This window comes from Serpula lacrymans, assembly GCF_000218685.1.
Source record: "Serpula lacrymans var. lacrymans S7.9 unplaced genomic scaffold SERLAscaffold_9, whole genome shotgun sequence".
Classification (NCBI taxonomy): domain Eukaryota; kingdom Fungi; phylum Basidiomycota; class Agaricomycetes; order Boletales; family Serpulaceae; genus Serpula; species Serpula lacrymans.
The window spans coordinates 1,383,952-1,406,078 of record NW_006763298.1 but is presented as its reverse complement, the minus strand read 5'-3'; the positions used below and the strand labels follow the sequence as shown (position 1 = coordinate 1,406,078).

The 22,127-nt window shown below is 44.1% G+C and overlaps 5 protein-coding genes across 5 annotated transcripts; 2 read left to right on the top strand and 3 right to left on the bottom strand.

Moving 5' to 3' along the window:
• Window positions 1-732: 732 nt before the first annotated feature.
• Window positions 733-2,251, top strand: SERLADRAFT_409559 (uncharacterized protein; the record flags this gene model as incomplete). Its single annotated transcript, XM_007320309.1, has 6 exons — window positions 733-988; window positions 1,039-1,213; window positions 1,321-1,480; window positions 1,537-1,884; window positions 1,932-2,042; window positions 2,138-2,251. The coding sequence occupies 6 exons, from the start codon at window positions 733-735 to the stop codon at window positions 2,249-2,251; spliced, it is 1,164 nt and encodes a 387-aa protein (XP_007320371.1).
• A 2,587-nt stretch (window positions 2,252-4,838) lies between these two features.
• On the bottom strand, window positions 4,839-5,312 carry SERLADRAFT_439874 (uncharacterized protein; the record flags this gene model as incomplete). The annotated part of the gene is made up of 1 exon (XM_007320308.1): window positions 4,839-5,312. The coding sequence occupies one exon, from the start codon at window positions 5,310-5,312 to the stop codon at window positions 4,839-4,841; it is 474 nt and encodes a 157-aa protein (XP_007320370.1).
• Window positions 5,313-5,420: 108 nt separating this feature from the next.
• On the bottom strand, window positions 5,421-5,869 carry SERLADRAFT_439873 (uncharacterized protein; the record flags this gene model as incomplete). The annotated part of the gene is made up of 2 exons (XM_007320307.1): window positions 5,421-5,695; window positions 5,749-5,869. 2 exons carry the CDS (start codon window positions 5,867-5,869, stop codon window positions 5,421-5,423), a joined length of 396 nt encoding a protein of 131 aa, XP_007320369.1.
• Window positions 5,870-10,638: 4,769 nt separating this feature from the next.
• SERLADRAFT_409558 (uncharacterized protein) lies at window positions 10,639-13,799 on the bottom strand (the record flags this gene model as incomplete). The annotated part of the gene is made up of 14 exons (XM_007320306.1): window positions 10,639-10,872; window positions 11,089-11,237; window positions 11,296-11,313; window positions 11,449-11,585; window positions 11,675-11,894; window positions 12,037-12,178; window positions 12,214-12,310; window positions 12,361-12,584; window positions 12,637-12,843; window positions 12,931-12,984; window positions 13,111-13,330; window positions 13,368-13,389; window positions 13,425-13,561; window positions 13,615-13,799. 14 exons carry the CDS (start codon window positions 13,797-13,799, stop codon window positions 10,639-10,641), a joined length of 2,046 nt encoding a protein of 681 aa, XP_007320368.1.
• Window positions 13,800-14,124: 325 nt separating this feature from the next.
• On the top strand, window positions 14,125-18,174 carry SERLADRAFT_439871 (uncharacterized protein; the record flags this gene model as incomplete). The annotated part of the gene is made up of 5 exons (XM_007320305.1): window positions 14,125-14,176; window positions 15,286-15,652; window positions 15,729-16,098; window positions 16,348-16,786; window positions 16,910-18,174. 5 exons carry the CDS (start codon window positions 14,125-14,127, stop codon window positions 18,172-18,174), a joined length of 2,493 nt encoding a protein of 830 aa, XP_007320367.1.
• Window positions 18,175-22,127: the final 3,953 nt, after the last annotated feature.

Sequence of the window (22,127 nt, the reverse complement as noted above, 5' to 3'; positions counted from 1 at the left end):
ATGTAGAAATTATATTATGTAAGCGAACTTCGGAGCTTCGCCCGAAGCTTTACTCTTTGATTACAACTGGCCTTTTGTGGCTATCATTGTCTTTCACATGATATTTACATATGTTTGTTATATAAGAAGCATGCATTTACGTTGTTATGGCATTCGTTTGCCAGAGGAATCCTTCTCCCATGCCTGTTCCCGCGCCCTGAGGGACCAAATATCCAACAACACAATCAATCTCCACCCCCAACATAGCTGAATAATTACTGTAAGTAGAGGAGATGAGAGGGGAGGGAAAAACAGCCCATATAGTTATAATTCCTCATCTTAGATGGGGCATTATTACCTGATAATATTACTACATAGATGGGGCCAGCGGAGTCCAGCAAAGTGTATCAGCCGGGCCATGTTAGACATGATATTATTGTGCCCATCATCAACGACCTGGCTGGGTGAGAGTGTGCTCATTGAAAACGACCCAGCTTAGACAACCGGGCTGGATCAGAGTTCGCTCATTGAAAACCTGTCTCTCACCTTTTTAGGCATCATTTTCATTTGATGTTGGATATGCAAATATCTCATCACTTCCAAATCTGGTGGTGTCTTGTTGCTGGGAGGCTCTCTAGGACCATAGTGCACATGCTTGAACAACATGTTTCTGAAATGCTGTATTATATAATATACTGACCAGTAATGATTTATTAGACAACCCACATATTTTTTTTTGTCTACAGCAACACCATGAGTCCTCAGACCCCCAAGCCATCCGTTCCCTCTGATATTCCATCCAGCTGGAAATTGCGGTTTACAGAACTTGCAGCACAATGTGTGCTATTTCACTTTCGGCAAGCATTGATTCACATGCACACTGAGGGGCCCAACCTCCTCCAGCCAGAGCCAGGATCCCAGTGGGATTGGAATGCAAAACTCCTGGGAACATTTGTTAGCAAATGTAAAAGAGCAGCTGGGGTGTTAGTGATTGCATATCTCACAAAGAGTAAGTCATTTGTATTGCACCAAAGGTGTTACTGATGAATACCCAAGTAGTGAATATTCAATGGGATGCAACATTGTATGCAGAGCAGGCGGGCCCTTGTAATAACGGCCAGAACAATAAGCTCAAACAGAGTATATCTGAGGAATATCTACCCGCTGCAAAAGATATTGGCATCATCACAATCCCTTCCATCATAATAGACATTCACGGAAGAATAGTGCTATGGTACCTCCAGGGCATCCTCACTGAGGACAGATAGGTGAAAATATATTTACATGGTCAAGCAAAATACTTACATGGATATAATATATTTAGCAAAGTATGTGTGATAGTCTACGGCATCTCAAGCAAAATATGGACAGCAAACACCCCAAGAAGCCCTCAAAGAGCTGGCATCAATCTTCCAAATATTACAAAAATCCCAGGGAGTGTCAGCTATTCCCTTTTGGGTTGATAGACTTATCCCTAGCATGGTTGCAACTTGGCCATGAAGTTTGTGTTATTGTGTTATAATCTATACATTACAATTAATAAAACTTCCACCACAGCAAACTGGAGAGGCTCCACGAGCTTCCCAGTCCCTCTGCAAATCTACACCCCCGGGCACCGGTGAACTGTGGTTGCAATCCTCTGTGGAGACCGGGGCCCTCATGAGTGCAATCTTGCGTGTAGCTCACCCTGCGCTCTATGAGTTGGCCTGGGAGGTGCCAGGACAGTTTGAGGACCATATGGATGATGTGATGGTACTAAAGGCATGGAGTTTGGTCTTCAATGCACTTTCTATCATCAGCAACCAGGAGATGCCAGTACACGGGGATTGTCTATCCAAAGCAGAGTGGTATAACATGTTGGCAAGCGTAGGAGACTATGATGAGGCCATTCTGGAGCCCACTGGGGTAGGTTTTTGCTTCAAGTTTGATAGTGGGACTATTGCTGCATTTAGTGGGAAGTTGCTGAATCATGGGGTTTCATCCTGCAGTGGAGAGAGAATATGTTTTGTATATTACATGAGGGAGTATATACATACAATGTATGGGGTGGAGACCCTGGGATGGTCAGTACCTTCACATGATCATGTTATGCAGTTATAGATGTGGAATAGCAGCTGAACTGTCTTGATCTGGGTACATCACTGCTGGAAATTTGTAGCAATTTGTAGTAGCTCACTCAAAGAAAAGGGTGAAACCTGGGCACCCTGCAGTTGGATACCAGGAGCAAGTAGAAGCCCGGGAATCTTGTATTACTACAAAGCCCGGGAAGTAATGGATTGCTACAAAGTCCAGGAACATTGGATTACTACAAAGCCTGGGAACACTAGATCACTTCAAAGCCCGGGAATACTGGACTACCATTACATAGTATAATGAACCCCAGGTTTCTATTAAATTGTGGTCCACTATTCTAGTTCCCTCAAACCACTATGCCTAACCTCTGGAATGAGTCCTTTGCCTGTTCTGAGAACTGGTTCCACATCCTGATTTGCCTCTCTGCATATGCTACATGGCCGGGTTTAGCCTTCATCTTATTGGCATCTCAAAAACCCTTCCAATGCTTAGCTTGATGTTAAAAATACTGAACTGTCCACTTCATCTTGAGGCACACTAGAATATCTTCTTCTATCCACCTATTGTACAAGGATTTTGCTCTTAGCCAGTGAACCCAGTAAACTGTATTTTATTACTAAATGTTAGCTGTGTGATACTGTGAAACTGGGCTGGGGCACATACATTCAGATATCCAGGTCTGTTGGAAGGTGTCACCTTTCAGATCCATGCTCCAAAACCATGGAAATGCAGTGTTGCAGAGTCCAGTTGCATTGGGATTCATGAGCTGGGTACTTGTCTTGAGGTGGTCTGGTTTGAGCTTTTGATATTTTTGTAATATTTCTGCCTGGCACCCCAGAGATATGATTGCATGCTGGGCTCTCTTATATATGGTTGAGGGGACTTTGACGTTGGCTTCCACGTGGGTAACATCTGCCCAAGCCTTCAACTTTTTCTTTTGAGAGCCCCAAGCCACTCTCACCTTCATCCTGAACAGACAAGACTTTTTGACCCAGTAGGATATGTATCTAATGCAAGGCATTGTTGGCCTGACCTTCCCAGAGTGTAAGCTCCTGGCTTACTAGATGGTGTAGGCCTTCAATTTTGCAAGTGCCTTTTCCTAGGTTAGAGGGTAACACCAATTTTCTCCTGTCAATAGGCTCATTATTTCCATCAAAGGAGCCCGGGAGGTCAAACAGATTTATGTCTTCTGCATTGTTGTCTTTGTTGGAGTTTGGCCACCCCAGGACCTCCTCAAGAAACTTGGAAATATCAATATTACCTAGATACCTTTCAACCTTGAGGTTAAAAGTATCTACATGGGAGAGCAGGCATTGATGCCTTTCCTCTAACTTGAGTTTTTCTGCAGTTGTGCCCTTTTTGTTGATTTGTTTTGCATATATTTGAAGCTGTATCCTCTTAGGTAGAGTTACTCAGTATTCAAAAAGTATGTATTCCCGGGATCCCAGGGGCCTGGGGACTTACTGAGTCTCTTCCAACTTCAGACCCAACAATAACCAAGCAGCAGTTCCTCAGACCACTCTATTTCTTGTTTCCTGTTGCAATAAATGGAGCCGGGTTTCTGCTTTTCTGGGTAATTTTGCTATAAAGACTTCATATATATCCATGGCGTTTTCTTTATGCAGCCGGTGTCATGCACCAAAGTTGATTGGTAGCATGGACAGGTGTCAATAACAAAGTGAATATTCAAAAGACTCGCCTTTGCACCACACAGGCACAGTACCACGTGGAATAGTAATTAATATTGCCTTTTTTGAACTTGTGGGTGGCTGATCAGCACCACCTCTATTAGGCAATCCAGTCACGCTCACCTTTGCTTTCCATTCAGTACTTTCTGTGTTTCGGCATTTCGGCAAATTTTTGCGTTGCCACTGGCTACACATTGCATTGCGCCCTTGTCTTCATTGTTTCCCTTACTCCCCTTCCTTTGTCTAGCCCTACCATGGGTCACTTACTCTGCTTTTTATTCTCACCCAACGGTTGCTTCTGGATCCCTGTTCTAATCCACCTCCTCGTCACCTCCACCCTCCTCCTACTAGTATTCTTTGCTCCCCCACCATATCTGATGTCACCACTCTCTATCCGCTTCTGTCGCCAATCTATCAACCACCACGTGCCACTGCTGATATCAGCAAAGCCCCGGAGGCCGGTCCAAATTGGGCAACAGGTCCATCTTCATGATGTCGGTCTTCCATTATATACTATCAAATCATTGGTCGCTCGTCTCACCTGGTTGGAGTGTGGGTGGGTAGTTTTTGAGCTGGAGAAGGTTCATCCCCTTGTGTTGCCACCTATCTGACATCAACAGGAACCCTTATTAGGCCTGATGCCCTCATTGGGCACTGAGGCTAAGTAGTGTCAATTGGCAGGTAAGCGCAGTCCAGCAAAAGCACCAGCTGTACCAGCACTTGAGGTAAATTTCCTGGTGAACTGGGCCCACAGCAAGTGGTTTGGCATGCTATCCCGAAGGTGTGTTGAAACTTTGCACATGATGAACACATTATGAACGCGTCCCGAGATTTCCCTAAGTTCTGATCAGCTCCGGCATGTCTGCTCATTGTTGTAGGTAGCAAGAGCAAATCTCAGACAGCATCTTATAGGCTTCCAACATGATAGAATAACATCTCGCTACACTACTACAATCCAGAAGTAGAAGAATATAATGGTAGTTATCTATTTGTCTTATTTTATATGGCTTTTACTGGTAGATCAACAACTCTCAACTCAGGACATTCATCCGCAGCATAGCAAGTATATACCAGTAGAGTGCACCAAATACAGTACGTCTACATCTCACAAGGCCGTATACATGTGTGGTTCGGAGTTTGAGGTTCTGAGGCAGATCCGGATACATTGGCCTGGTCCAAAGGAAACATGTTGATTGATGACAGGTCTCCCTGAGGTAGCCAAAGGCTGTCCCACCGGTAGTGTGAAGGGTCAAGGTCCGGGTCAAGGCCAATGTCATTGGCATTGAATCCAATATCTGGTAAGGTTGGATCCAGCCTTTGAAGCAGGGTGGTGTAATACCCACTACTGGCTGGCAGCAGGGTTGACAATGACTGGGAGATGGTTGGGCTGGATAAAGAGAATGTAGTGGTGGCATTAGCTGAGGCGGTAGAACTTCTACTGACAACAGTCAGTGGTGAGGAAATCACTGTGATGTAATCAATCCCTTGTGCGAGAGACTGGTTGTTGCTGGACATAGTGTCCTCCTCCGACGGCTCAGTGCAGCTCCCTGCTGCACTACCTACATCTGCCATATGGGTCCTGTCAGCCTCACCATTGTCATCCGACTCCACGACAGCACTGCTCTTGTAATGAGCACCTGTCTTTCCCTTCTTTGGCTTTCCTTTGTCCGATCGTGTTGCTCATGCTTTCTCTCCTGCTCCTGTGAGCCTTTCCTTTCTTTTATTTTCCCACTCGGCTTCACTAAGCACCTTCCAGAAGCAAGTTCCATTCTGGAGCGCATCCAGTAGATAAGCCAATGCTGGAGTGGTTTGTATTTGTCCCGGGTTAACCACTTTTCTCTCAGTCCATCCGACGAGCTCAATGCCATGATCACAGACGAGCTTCTTGTAGTTGGCATAGTTCATGAGAGGGAGGTCTTTATCGTTGTAGCCACGTTCCTGTTGTAGTATATTGCCTTGAACTAGTCAGTCACTTGAAAAATATAAAATCCAGTGTAAGGATACATACAAAGTCCTGTTTTGATGAGATCACAGATCTCGGACTTGATTTGTGTGCTCTTCCGCCCACCAGAGATCTTGAGAAGTCCTCCAATGTCTGAGGTAATGTAGCCATCAATCTTCAAGGCCATCTCTTCAGATGTATTCTTGAAGATGTGGAGACATGCTTCAATTACTTTTGCCGAAGCATGTGCATGGTGTCGATGATGAGAACTGTTGTTAGAAAAAAAACACACACAAAAACAAACTAACACACAATCCTCCCAGATTCCACGGAACTTGTTTATGGGCTTTGCCTCCTAGAACAGTGGAGTGGTCTGGTTGTTCGTGGGGTGGTACATATAACGATCCTTCAAAGTAAAACCCAAAGATGTATGGGTGTGTGGTTTTGAGGAGGAGGGATAGTTGGAATGCAGGAAGATAGGGGCTTTGTGGCGAGTATAGACGAGCACTACCTTGCTAATAGTAGCACAAGGTAGGTTTGAGAATGACAATATGATGAGGTGACAAAGTTCCCAGTGATAGCAGGCTCCTGACGCACAGACTGTAGTGCTCAGAAGGACTTTAATCAAAAGGGATGACAATCACTTTCAAAAGTGACGAGTGACGATGACAGCAGTTGACAGTAGTAGCAGTGGGAAGTGTTGTGACCACACTGGATCACAAGTAGTAGTGAGTAGTGAACTTGAGATTAGAGAAGAAGTCTGGATTTGAGTTCTTGTTTTTTTTACAAGGTAAAATACAGGGGTTTATATAGTGAAAGAAAAGTAGGCTACGCACAGTATAGCTGTGCAAAAAGAATGAGAAATAACGTGAAGGAAGGAATGTACACTGACAAATCCTGCATAGGTAGTACAGGATAAGATTGTCAAAAAAAGGAAAAGAAAGGGATAGAACAATGAATGCTGTGAGTAATGTCACAGGTTTGTACAGCCATAAAGTAAAGTCCCAATAGCAAAAAGAGAGCAGGAAAATCATGATGTCATGGGAAGATGCAGTAAAAAAAAAGGGCAAGGCAAAATACTATCAGTATCAACACAGTTCCTTTATTGTCAGTCAGGCATTCTAAAAAATATGTGTCCATAAAAATGATTGAAAAATCAAAAATAATCACACTGTAGATGAATGTTCTGCTGAAAAAAAAGAAACTGGAGCCACCGGTCCACCACCTAGTCCAAATCCGACAGTTCCATGGCCTTACCAATGGACTGGTTGTATTGGACCACCTGGTCAAACGAGGGAGGGAGAGGAGTAGTCCCAATTTGGAACAAGTGAGTCCCAGGCAGCGTGTGGTAGGTGTAGCTGTAGCGAAGACGATGGACAAAAGATAAGTATAAGTGTACCCAAGTGAATGGGACAGCAATGAACATGGGCGATGCAAGGGGATGAACCTTCTCCAGCTCAAAAACTACCCACCCACGCTCCAACCAGGCAAGACGAGCGACCGATGTTTTGATAGTATATGATGGCAGATCGACATCATGAAGATGGACCTGTTGCCCTATTTGGACTGGCCGCCGGGGCTTTGCTGATATCAGCAGTGGCACGTGGTGGTTGACAGATTGGCGACAGAAGTGGATAGAGAGTGGTGACATCAGATATGGTGGGGGAGCAAAGAATACTAGTAGGAGGAGGGTGGAGGTGACGAAAAGGTGGATTAGAATGGGGATCCAGAAACGACCGTCAGGTGAGAATAAAAAGGAGAGGAAGGGGCCCATGGTGGGGCTAGGCAAAGGAAGGGGAGTAAGGGAAACGACAAAAGCGAGGGCGCAATGCAATGTGTAGCCAGTGGTGATGCAAAAATTTGCCGAAATGCCAAAACGCGGAAAGTACCGAATGGAAAAGCAAAGGTGAGCGTGACTGGATTGCCTAATAGAGGTGGTGCTGATCAGCCACAAGTTCAAAAAAGGCAATATTAATTACTATTCCACGTGGCACTGTGCCTGTGTGGCGCAAAGGCGAGTCTTTTTGAATATTCGCTTCGTTATTGACACCTGTCCATGCTACCAATCAACTTTGGTGCATGACAATGGGGGGAAAAATTGTCCTTGACATTGCCGCAAACAATACAGTAGAACATGTTGCACCCAGTATGTGTTTTGAGGCCTATAAGCTATTGATAAGTTAGTAAGGCTGACACAGTTAGGGTGAACAAAGTCACTTGCTTTAGGATCCAAGCGGGACATTGTATTGTCAGTCTTGGAGGCAACAGTTTTTGGTGTGGACCTTTTGACCTGATGGTTTCTTCTTATGCTCGTTATAAGCTGTAAGCATATTCTCTTTCTCATCTTCGGGCAGTGATTTCCACTTGTATGACTTAGAAGCCTCGCGTGAAATTTCAATCAAAGTTTCCCGTCCGCTGTGAGTGCCTAGGAGAAAAGATAAGTAGAAATCATGAATGTACTCTTTGCGGTGCTGGGCAATGTCCTTCCACATTCCATGGTTCCAACATTGGGCTGCCTTCCATTGCTCTTGTGTACGTTGTGCTCTCTTTCACTGTGAAACTTGACCCAACACACTGGAAGATGTATTGACCATAAGTAAATAAATGAATAACAAAAGAAATTGACTTGAAAATCAGTCAGTTTTGCTGTTCGGGGGAAGGAAAAAATTAACTAAAAAGGACTTTGGTTTCACTTGATACCACATATAGTTGCACATGGTCTATATCAAACTTGTGATGGGCTTATATTACACAAAAGTCGAGGTATGAGATGAGAGCCACACAAATACACCAATATTAGAAAACAGAATTATCTGTGAAGCTATTTACAGTGCTAGTTGAACATGTTGAGATAACAGAGCTTCAACAATGGCTGGATCCAACAGAAGTTGCTGCAAGTAAGACACCACAAGCTTCTGGCGACAAAGAAGAAAATATTAGTCCTTCCAACTCAGCCGCTTCACTTGAAATTAATCCTGCCTCAATAAAATTCTGAGACCAATTTCGACAATCATAATCTAAAGTGGCTTTGATTTTACAGAGAGCATGCAAAGGGGTTTGTTGTTGGCGCAAAAAAGACTCGACATCAGGTGTAAAGCCAAAGACAGCAGTTTCCAGCTCACTATAGTGTGTGGGTGGACGGTATAGAGGTGGGGCAATCTCAGGACGGTATGGCAGAGGGGGGGAACCGAGTGGAGTGGTTACCCAATTATCATCTGAATGCTGGTCATGAGACAATGAGCTCTCAGAGCCTTCACTATTAGTGTCAATTTCAATGACACGTTGATTCATGCCGCTGATCCTAGTCTGCTGTGCTCTGGATACATCCCCACTCCTGGGTTGACCAGTATTGGCCTCTATCCTTGGAGTACCTCTTATGCGGGCTAAAGTTTCAGGTTGGATAATATTGCTGTGTGCTGACTGGCTGGCAGACGTGAGTGGCAGGTCTTGTGCTGGCGCCAAGAATAACTCTCGTTATTGTAAAAATAAAGGATAGTTAGAAAAGACTCACCACTGATATGACTGCTTGTTTGCACTAGTTGTTGAGGATATTGAGATAAGGACAAGCTCAATGCTGGCCAAGTAAAATTAGTGATTTTATACAAGTGTATAAGGGTGACTTACCGCTAATGCAACCAGTTGTTTGTACTGGTTGTTGAGCATCCTGAGAATGGCTTAACCTTCAAGTAAGACTTCAAGTTGATGACCTCACATGTGCGTGCACTGGTACTGGCAGTGCTAATTGAATTAGTGGATGAAGAGGATGTGCATTGGAGATAATGGAGCTGGGTTCTCGGATAAGTGGTGGCTGCGTAGGAATAATCCGTAGATTATGGATCATCAGAGACTGTGTCTCTGTGTTGAAAGTGTATCCAGTGCCAGGAGTAACTTGATTAAGCTTGGCACCAAATTTATGGACGTGGACTGCAGCAAACTCTGGATTTTCATAACTGGCTCCATCAAAGTGCAAGGCCTGTTGCCTGGTCAAAAAGATCAAGATCAAGAACCTTATTCAAGCGCTGAAAGAAAAAATATACAGCATCCTGGATATCTGTGATACCCTCATAAAATGCAAGTTTGCGATCCTCAGTCTGCAAGCAAAAATGCTGGTGCAGATATGCGTTGGAATGGATTTGATCATCCTGATCCCTTGACACACCGTGATGATGTTGATATCTCTCCACATCTATTTCTTTCCGCATTGGTTGAATATCTGCTTCTACAACCCACTCTCTAACAGCAGATGGTGAATACAAGGCAAAATGTTGCATATGCAGAGATATTGAGAGGGTTAATGAGTCGTGATCACTAGTAGGTCTTGATAAGCATTAGAATTGATTGATGAAATGATTGACTTGCCACACATGTAATTTTGTCGAGTTCTCAGTATTTGATCACTGATCAAAAACCAGAGATTGATGCTAACTTATATATTTAGTGCTACAAATTATCTATTGCTTAGGAATGCACATGTACATCTGTAGTAGATTATAGATCGTGACAAGTGTTCTATAGAAGAGTCCTGGGTTAGATATAGTAAGTACTGAACAAATGAGTATTTGATGAAATACAATGTTCAACACTGGTTCTTCAGCAAGTACTAATTGATGTCATATATCTCAGGTCAGACAAGATATAGTACTGGACCACTTTCAACAGTGACAAAAAAATATGATAAATAATACATAAATTATGTAGACATACATAGCACAGTACTAGGCTAGGGCCAGGCATATAGGACACTTTTCAATACTGGCCTTTTGGCGAATAAGTAACGGACAAGGTTCAACACCAATTTATTGGTAGACTAATTATATCAAGCATACTGGACAGCATTCAACGGTCCTAAATTTTCCAACTAATCAACATACGGGACGGTATACTAACACTATCTGCTAGACGGCTCATCTCGTCATTTATCTCATCATCCTCAGCAATCTCTAGGTCCTGCGAGGGCTATATATCATCTTCAATATGCTGGCGTTTAGCACTATCTATGACATTACTGTCACTGAGAATATCTGGTCCAGATGAACAAGAGGAATTGCAGAGCTGAACACCCAACCCTTGGATGCCACTAAATCCTGGCAAGGCCTTGATCGCGTTGAGCCTTGCAATATGGACAGAATCCACCCTCAACTGCCTCTTTTGAATCTCTTCTATCTCAGCAGCTAGGATTGGGTTGCTAGCCTGTAAATATTTGTAAAAGTGCAACAAAGTATTATTGTGATCAGTAATAGCTGTGCGCAGACATCATAACTCAATGTTGAGCCTCTTGATCTCCTCTTTTTCTTGAAGGACCTTGAAATATTTGTTCAATACTTTACGGTTGGTGGGTACAGTCCAAGGTTCCTTCGTGATGTCTTTTTAGGCTAATGTGTGCTTCAGGAATTCAAACTCTGATACAAAACCATAGTTAATGATATTTGACCACTGTAAGATTGGCGTAGGAGGAATCATCTGAGCAGCGAGAGAATTGTACTTTGCTAATGCAGTTTGTATGGCTTTTCTGCGAGTTTTGATTGCTCTTCCAATAGCAACTTGAAGTTTGTATCCTTAGGATTTTCAATATCAGACAAAAGCCAATGGAACAAGGGCTACAAAATAACTTACCAGTTCCAGCCATATTAGCTTTAGATAGCTCAAACAGACATTGTATGACTAACTGCTGTAGCTTATCTAATGCTCAATGGAAATCCTGCTGGCGCATGTATTGAAGTGTCTGTTTATACTCCGGCATTTCTGGAGTCCATAAATCAATAATACCCATCTTCTCCTCAATATCACCAACAGCTCGTATAGCAACAATAAGCTCCTGGATTGCTGTTTGCCAGGCAATTTCAATACACTGTGTGTCTTTGGATAGTTGTGTATAATTTGATTCCCTGCCAATTGAAACACCTCTGAATGATTCACAAACTGTTTGCCATTTCATGCTAACTAGGTGTAAGCACCCCATATCTGTTTTTGCTTCAGCAGACTGACAACTTACTCTGCTTTGTTTCTCTGAATTAGAGCACACACATATGCACTTGCCAGCACCCATTCTTCAGGTTCATCTTTGAGATTTTCTAGCAGGTCATGTTCTGCTTTAATCCAGTCCTTGATAGAGTCCTCATGTATGCCCAACTCAGAAGTCATTGCGGACACGTGTGGAACATAGTCTTTAGTTATTGTCAGTGCTTGTTGATAGTTATTGTACAGAAATTTACCTGTGTTTTGAGAGCATCAGCACAAACAATGGGCAGGAAGTAATATGTAATTTACTGATGTCTTGATATCTGTTTTTATCCCACTGCTGGAAGTGGAGATCTATGCTTTGCATCCAGTGATAACGGGTAGTGTGTCAGATACCACGGGCAACAGAGTTAGACGCTGAAAAAACCCGTTCAAGGGTCTCAAGGTCTTCAAGGCCATATCCAGTGAGGTAGAGTGGGTGCTTGCATAGCTGGCAAAGACAGTTGTGGCCATATCCATGAAATGTGTTGACCACAATCTGTAGGCGTAGTTTTTGAGCCGGCTTGCATGTACAGTGGCTTCATGAGCGCACCCAATATCATACCCAATCCCTACATCAGATCCATAATTGTCAAGAATGTGGTCAATAATAGCTAAGGGATATTTTGTGCTGTGGGAAAAGTTGTGAACAGCAAAGTATAAGATACATATTGTACTTACAGTTCACCACTTTGAACCATCTCACAAGCCTTGATAATTATGCCATGACGGCATGCACCAACAAACATGCCAGAGATGTCATACACCGCCAGCAACACCTTCTCGTTTTCAGGGGCAGTATTCTTCCATTGAATCCCACATGCTGACGGTATATCCTCCCCATCAGCAGCATCTCCAGGGGTGTTGTCTTTAACCCATGGCACGTCCAGGTCTCGCTCAATATTCTGGAAAATAAATGTATATTAGTATCATGTCTTTAAGTAGATCCTGACTCACATCTTTGCTCAGCTCAGGTAGCTCCAGTTTCTTTTGAAGCGATCTCTTGACTTCATTTTGATATTGATTAACTTCTGTGCGAGAAAGGAGGTAGTTACTGTTGAAGATATGACTGTCAGCTGTGCCAGCAGCCATGGCTTGTTTCACTGAGTTATTTCCATCCATTGCAGCAAGAATTGAAGGAACAAGGGCTTTTTCACCCTGGAGCTAAGAAAAAAGACAAAATGTAAAACAAGTAAAGACTAAAGCAATAGAACATACCTTATAAGTACAGCATGGGCAACTATTACAGACCCGATAATTTGGAGTGTCAATTGCCAAGGCCTTGTTGACTTGGAGTGATACATCCTGCAATATACTAAAATAGGTGTTGAATGCAATTGAAAGCTGTTCCTGGTAGCATGAATGGTATGTAACCTATCCAAAACTTGTTACTGTAGACTCTGGCCAGCCTTGAAAAACAATATGACTTACATTGTGGAGATCACATAATGTCTTGGCCATGACCTGTTCGCTATTCTGAGCATGCCGCCGCTGAAGCCTTTGGTATAACTCCAATACCTTGAGGTCAATTTCTACACTTGGCTTGACTGGGGAGCATCCAAGAAGGCCATGTCTCGGCAGTGAGATATTGGCATTCTCATGAGGAAGTTGGACTATGTCTTGCAGAGAATGTTGGTCTGGAAATGTATCACTAGGTAAGTAGACATTGAAAGCAATGTGTTGCTTACCAAACGTCCACACAACGGTAACCTGAAAGACATGGTGAGTGTTTTCACAGAGCTCACCTGTTGCAGAAGATCCTCTATGTTTCCACTCAAGGAATGCATGAGCAAGACTGGGGATAATCTTGTCCCAGTGCTTGTACATGGACTGCAGCCTTTGCCATTGATGTTGCTTGCCACAATTATAAGCTTTATGTTTACTAAATTGGAGGGAAATAAAACAATAACAGAGTGGTTTAACTGGTGAACATACCCAGAGAGTGTCCCTTGGAGTGATTCGAAGGCACAATGAATGGAATCACCGTATTCCCCACCTTCATGCAAAATATCAGGGCAAAAGGCTTTGTCATCCACCCAATCCATAGAAAACCCCTCATATGTCCGCAAAGAAAAGTTGTCGTCACCTCCAGCACCAGATGCCAGTGTGACATGGTTCATGGCACGTCAAACATCAATTGGCATATCTATTACAAAGTATACTCAGTCAGTACACACTGTAAAGCAAAGACATACTTTGCAACATTGACCGCTGTTTCTTTAATCCATCCCTACTTTCTTCTGCAATCTGAGGGAGCCTCCTTGCTCCTGGTTGCAAGCATAAGTTAAGATCACCACATGAAGTGATAGTGGGGAGGCCAGGGACTGCTTTAACCTTGTGTGGTACTTTAAGCTTTGATGACTTGAGAGATCCTGAAGGCATTGTGGAGAATATGTGGTGTTGGAAGCTCTGGGGGAATAGTGGAGCTTGTCACTGTGCACAACAATGAGCAGCAGCGCAGGAAAACGGTTGCGTGAGAAGTCCGCTCGCCCGCCACGTGCGAAGTTTCAACACACCTTCGGAATAGCATGCCGAACCACTCGCTGTGCCGGGCCGTTCACCAGGAAATTTACCTCAAGTGCTGGTACAGCTGGTGCTTTTGCTGGACCACACTTACCTGCCAATTGACACTACTTAGCCTGAGTGCCCAATGAGGGCATCAGGCCTAATAAGGGTTCCTGTTGATGTCAGATAGGTGTGCGTCACCTATGTACATCGCTGTCCCATTCACTTGGGTACATTTATCTTTCGTCCATTGTTTTCACTACAGTGTGAGGAATCGATTTTTCTTATCGCATTGCCGTCATGTCGTGGTTAGCAGACTCGATCCCTATCACTCCTCTTGCCCTTGGACTAGAGATTACAGCAGGTGTTTTATTACTTCTATCCTTTTTCTTCTTATTCTCTATTCACACTCACGTCCTATCGTACCTACAACGAAGGAGACTTGTTGTAGACCCTCGAGAAGATATCCAAATGACATAGCAACGATCCAGTGCTATGTCTGGGAATACTTCAGAGGAACATTGATAAGCGAAGAAGGTTGTGAGTCAGCGCCTTCTCATGGGCTTACTGATACAGCCAATTGCACATCCCTTACCAATACGTTTTCTCATACGATTAGTAAATACGATAGATCGGACCACCTTCTCCTCTTTTTCTTATTGGTTAGTTAGCTGGTCAGACCACATTCTCAGTTATTCCCTTTCTCGGTCTGACTATCGCCGTTCACTATATAAAGAAGTACATACTTGATGTATTGTTCTCTAGTTCAATATTAGTTTGGATTTGCGCTCATACCGATACTCTTCAACCTCATACCCTGATTCACCGCCTTCCAGCAAGGACTTGACCAGGCATTGTGTTTTGTTATATAGCTTCGTATTTGTTGCCTGACAAAATATTGAACTCACCATCCTTCAAATCCTTTTCCAGAGCCACTCTTTGGAAAACCATTTCCTTACACCCTGAAAAAGACTGTCGTTGCCACTGCACCGGTCTAAACCTTCATCATCACCTTCTCCACATCTCTATCATCCCTATCCCTCTCCTCACTATCGTCATCAACCCCTCACTATCCACACCACTACACCTATTGTTGTTCAGTCTTCTCAAACTGGACGTCTTATCTACCATCACCACTCTCGTCCAATTCCTTGCATTCTTTGCCATCATCAGATACCTACAAACCGGACTCATCAGCGACGTTGTATACTTCCATCGTGTCTACGTCCCAACAGCTCTCAGAAGAGTGGGTATCAGACACGGACCGCAGACACCAGAGAGATTTCCTCGCAGCCCTCAACAAACCGCTCCCGGTCCTCCCCGTCCCTACTGAAGTCCGTACTCCAGACGCGGAAGAAATGGTCGAACAGATCACTGAGTTGTATCAAGACTCCTCTGCTTTGTCTTCTCCAATCGATCTGATCAAGGAAATCATCCTCGACATAAACGACGCCCTCACTCTCACCCAGTCCATTTTTTACCATTCCGCCATCTGTAGGAGAAATTCTCGCAGTCTCGAGGAGGTACTCCAACGTCTCCGACAGAGCACAGAGAGAACTTTTAATCTTCATATCCCTGCGGCACGAACAAATTCCGTTCATAGACTACTTCGAGAGCCTAGTACGCCCAAGTTACGAGAATACTCAGAGGGTTAAGCTTTTGAAGGGAGTAGCCAACGTACAAGAGCGAAACCTGCAACTTATTTTGCAGAGCCATATTCCAGACCTCCTCGACCTTTATCGAATTTGCCCTATTTCTTTTCCTGACATACCCAGCCGCCTCCTCCCCTACGACTTCGAACACACCTTGCTTTGTGGCATTGTGTTAAGAAAGAGGCCTCATAAAGAACCCACCTACGATATCCCGTCCTCATTTTTTACATCCGACTACTACGACACCTACTCCGCCTCTCCTGTCAGTTACCAACCCATCCAATACTTCTGCATCGGCAATCATCTGGACCACCTTTCCATTGTCCAATATCTGACACGACTTTGCTGAACTCTCTACCTCCCCGAAATCCAAGATCTTGACGCATTCGGACCACGGTTTGGTCTTCAACACAGCACTTCTATCGTAATCGTCACACCCTCTACCAAAGATCATATTTGACAAGTTGTTGCTGCATTAGCGTGATTTGATCAGCTCATCGCAACCGCTCAGAGGAAATCCCGTGACGGAGAAGATTACACGACCGAAATTGACGATATCCGATATGTTTCAGAATACGTTGACGAATATTATTGGATCTTAGAAATCCTCACACCATTTGTCGTCAACCAACAATCTGATCATCCCGAACGTTTCATTGTTACCGTCCTCCAAAGCGACTTCTGGGCCGTTATTAATCATAGCCCACAAACTCGTATCTATTCGCAGTACTCGTACACCTACCAAGGTCGAAGAGGAGAAGCATCGCTCATTCCGACGGTTGAACAGCTTTTCACACCTTGCGCAGAAAGGATAGAACAAGAAACAGGAAGTTCGTTAATGGATATAGTTGGAGGAGAATCTAGCGACAAAACTGAGTCGGAAAGCGAAGAGTCTACTCAAAGCATAGAGTACTGGAGGCCCTGGGAAGCAGAAGGAGGAGATTTCCCTAGTAACTTTGAGTTTGACCCGGACTTTAATTAAATAAAAAAACTCGTTATCTAAGACCCGTTATCTAAAACCCATTATCTAAGACCTGTTATCTAACCCGTTAAAAACCTGGAGCCCTATCGAGAACCCCGTCCTCTGGTCACTCCTGACACACCTCCCCCACAATCTCTAGGAGCTGCTGTGGAAGCTCTAGAACCCGACGATCTGTATCAATCCACAGGACCGGAAAACTTTCCTCCCTCACCTCTGAGTCCAGAACCCAAAAACCAACCCGACGATTGGTTCAATCAGGAATCTTTAGACCTTGAACCTGATCTAGCAGCAGCAATGACCGACGAAACAAATCAAGGTAGCAAGGCTGTCCTTGCCACTCCTCCGTTCAAATTCATCGGTAAAAAGGAAATGTATGTTGACTGGAAGAACGCCCTAGCAAACTACTTTTTTGCCTATCCCAGAAGTTTCCAAACCAACTCCTCCAAAATCCTCTTCGCATTATCCCGAATCTCGTCCGATAAAGCCAATGACGCCTGTCACACATGGAAGGCAAATTTCAACAACAAAACCGCAGTGCTAGGAGACCTATTTGCACCACGGAATTGGGGAACTATCTCGGAATTCATCAAGGAATTAGATAACGAATTCCTGGATCCCCATCTCAAGTTGAAAGCAGAAATTGCCCTTCATAATTACGAACAGCGAGAAATGACGGTAGACGCATATTTTGGAGGACTCGAATCCAAACTTATGGAAGCAGGATTATCACCAGACGCAGATGAAAGTTATCCGTTCATTCACAGTATCCTTCGCCGCAACCTCTCTCAATTCCTTCGTGATCGTATCTCACAACAGGAAAACCTACCCAACACATACTTAGAATGGAAGGCAGCAGCGAGGAAATGGGAACAGCGAAACGAAGAACTAAATCTGGAAAGGAGGAAAGATAAACCCCCTCAACAGAGGCTGCCATTTCAGTACCAACGATATCAACCGCATTATCAACAGAACCAAAACTACCCCCCACCACAGCATCGACAAACAGTACCGCAAACAGAGACGCAAAGACCACGGTATATCCAACAACGACCGTATTATACTCCATCACAAAGACCACCGCCCCAGAATGCAGTCCACCCAAACACAGCAGGAATGTTTGGAGGATCAGGTGTACCTATGGAGATTGGGAGTTCCAACATGCAGAGACAATGTCGGCCCAACCCGAATGTTACTTGTTACAATTGTGGCAAACAAGGCCACATTGCTAGAAATTGCCCACATGGAAAGATGGCAATACAATATATGGAAACGGAGGAAACCAGAGACACTCCCACTGCATCATCATTAAAAGAAATTGAAGCGCCTCCAAAGGATTTTCAGAAAGGTCAGGAGTAAGCACGGACTCTCTGACCCGTAATGTTGTACTTAACCCTCGTATGATACCAACGACTGCAATGAAACGAGTTGATCAACATCTACGTGCTGTAACCGAAACCTACGCGAAGCCACATTTACCGGAATGGTTGGCCAGACGAATCAAAGACCAGAAACCAGAAAGAGCAAGAGCTCTGTTACGAAACTGGGCCCATAAAGATCACTACGAGCATATCACCCTGCAAGCCATACAGATGCTAAAGAACCATGACGAAGAGAATATTGTAGAACGCATCCATGCTTATACCTCGCCCCACAACCCCATGCCAAAATGAAGCCTCCATGTCATTTCTCAAGTCACTACCACAGACGACAGACAGACATTCACCGTACCAACCCTTATCGACTCTGGTTGCACCAACTCAGTTATTGATCAAAGCCTGATTGACAAGTACACCCTCAATACTACGCCCCTGCCCGTCCCTCTTGACGCCGCAGGAGCTGATGCTCGATCCCAGAAAGTAACGCACTATGTCACCCTTCACATCAATGTGAAAGGGAAAGAACATTTGATAGATGTCATTGTAGCATCACTACTTTCACCACGCATACTGCTGGGATACGACTGGTTGATACTTACTAATCCAACAATTGATTGGCGGGCCAACAAGATTACCTTCCCTGCCGATGATCCGGATTATCATCCTAAAGAAGGGGATAAAATCCTAGCCGTCGATCTTGAAACACAAATCATGGAGATAACACAGCTAGAATTAAATGCTTTTGCCACTAAAAGTCAACAAATAGCTGAATCCTCCGAAAAGGCAAAGTCAAAACTCACCTTCCGAGATGTCGTTCCTCCAATCTACCATGAATTCGAACCCGTCTTCACCAAAGAATCATTTGACAAACTTCCCCCAAAACGTCCTTGGGACCATGCAATTGAGTTAGTACCCGAGGCTAATGGTCTTGACTGCAAAATGTACCCTCTTAGCCGAGACAAATAACACCATTTAGACAAATTCCTTAATGAAAACCTAACAAGTGGACGGATCCGAGTATCTAAATCACCCTATGCATCACCATTCTTCTTTATCAAAAAGAAAGATGGTTCACTACGCCCTGTCCAAGACTATCGCAAGCTGAATGAGCTTACCATAAAGAATCGCTACACCCTCCCCCTCATATCCGAACTCATCGATAAACTCAAAGGTGCCAACTACTTCACGAAACTAGACATACAATGGGGGTACAACAATGTCCAAATCCAAGAAGGAGACGAACACAAAGCCGCTTTCAGGACCAATCACGGCCTGTTTGAACCCCTTGTTATGTTTTTTGGACTTACCAACTCGCCAGCGACCTTCCAGACCATGATAGATCACTTCCTAAGAGAACTGATCACAGAAGGAAAAGTTATTGTATATTTAGACGATATCATGATTTTCATGGAAACACTTGAGGAACATCGCCAAATAGTCACCAAAGTCCTCCGTATCCTGCAACAAAACCAGTTGTATCTTAAACCGGAAAAATGCGAATTCGAGAAACAGGAAGTCGAGTACTTAGGCATGATTATCTCCAAAGACACTATCCGTATGGATCCGTTAAAAGTTGCAGCGGTCGCTGACTGGCCTGCACCAAAGAATAAAAGAGAACTCCAATCATTCTTAGGGTTCTCCAACTTCTATTGACGATTTGTCAAAGACTATGGACGAATTGCAAAACCACTCACTGTGCTCACCGGAAAAGTTGACTGGACCTGGAAAGACGAACAAGAGACATCCTTTGAAACATTGAAGAAAATGCTTACTACTGCTCCCACCCTCGCTATACCAAACGATAACGACCCGTTCAAACTAGAAACCAATTCCTCTGACTTCGCTGTAGGAGCTGTCCTATCCCAGAAACAGAATGATAAATTCAGACCCATAGCATTCCTCTCGAAAGCTCTTACCCCTGCAGAACGAAACTATGAAATTTACGATAAAGAGATGCTCGCAGTCATGACGGCACTAGATGAATGGCGACATCACCTTGTAGGATCGAAACACCCCTTCACCATCTTCACAGATCACCAAAACCTCCTTTACTTCCGTCAACCTCAGAAATACAATTGACACCAAGCTCGATGGTCGTCTCAGCTTGCAGACTATAATTTCAAAATGGAACACGTCAAAGGAAATCAAAATACAAAGGCTGACCTGTTAAGCAGACGAATCGATCATCCTAAAGGCACAAACGATAACGAGAATCAGACACTTCTCCCAGACGTACATTTTAGAGTACTTGACACCAACAAAGGATACCTACCGGATATACGTTGAAGCTTCCAGAAACAAGACGACGTAGTAAAGAAGAACTTGAAAGAGAAGCCGGATACCTGGAAGATGAAGGATAGGATTGTCTGGATCAAAAGAGAACCCGCGACGAGTTCCTACCCGATCCCATTAGCTGACTGCATATACATTCCTCGAAACCACGAATTACGGGCGCGAATATTGAAAGATCATGACGACGAAGTTCTGGCTGGACACCCAGGAGAAAGAACAATGTTTGAACGAGTAAACCGAGAGCTCTGGTGGCTGAGTCTTCGTACAGATATCAGACGATATGTATGAGGGTGCGAGAGTTGTCAACGCACCAAGGCACATCAGACAAAGCCTAACGCCCCTCTACACCCAAACCCGATACCAGATTGGCCTTGGCAGATTATCACCACCGATCTCATAGGCGCATTACCGGAATCCAAGGGCTACACCGCCGTTCAGGTCTTTGTTGACAGATTTAGCAAAATGGCCCATTTTGTCCCTACTTTCGTCACCCTCGACTCTGCTGGTTACGCACATCAACTCCGAGACAATGTAATACAACTCCACGGAATCCCTGAAAAGATCATCTCGGATCGAGGTCCTCAATTCATGTCTCGATTTACAAAAGACTTTTATGATTTAATGGGGATAACACCAGGCCTCTCTACAGGCTACCACCCTCAAACAGACGGACAGTCCGAACGGATCAACCAGGATCTAGAGCACTACCTCCGCATTTTCATAACTCATCAACAAAATGATTGGGCAGACTGGCTTTCCATCGCTGAGTTTACATATAACAACCATCTCCACACCGCAACGAATCAAACACCTTTCTTCTTGAACTACGGACTACACCCAAGAACGAGTATCACCACCACACCATCCCCTCAATCCGCTTCTGCAGAAGAATTTGGCGAACAGATGAAAAAACTCCACGACATCACGAAATCTTCCCTTCTCTTAGCCAACGATAATCTAAGAAAATATTACGACCGTAAGAAATCCCCCTCCCGAGAATATCAAGTTGGCGATAAAGTCTGGTTAGAAGGACATAATATCACAACGGATAGACCAATGAAGAAATTAGATGATAAACGCTTCGGACCTTTCAAAGTCACCCAAAAAGTCGGACCCTCCGCCTATCAACTCGACATCCCTAAAAGCTGGAAGTCCATTCATCCAGTATTCAACGAAGCCATCCTCTCACCATACCATGCTCCCAAATTCCTCAATCAACCAATTTCCTCACGACCACCACCTGAGATTGTGGAAGGGATAGATGAATATGAAGTAGAGAGTATAATCGCTTCCAGACCGACTAAACTGAAAGGTAGTAAGCTCGACTACCTAATTCACTGGCATGGTGATCCAGTCTCCGAACGCACTTGGGAACCTGACACTAATCTTACACATGTCCCTAAATTACTCGCCGCTTTCCACAAAACGAATCCCTCCGCCCCTCGCATCATTACCGCTTCTCTTCACTTCCGTCCTTACAAAAACTACACCGTCACTTCTAAATCTCCGATGCTTTTTGACTGGATTACCAACAAGTTCCAGAGTGCCGCATCCGGACTCATGAGGACACGAGTCTTATAAAAGGGGAGCTAATGTGAGGAATCGATTTTTCTTATTGCATTCCCGTCATGTTGTGGTTAG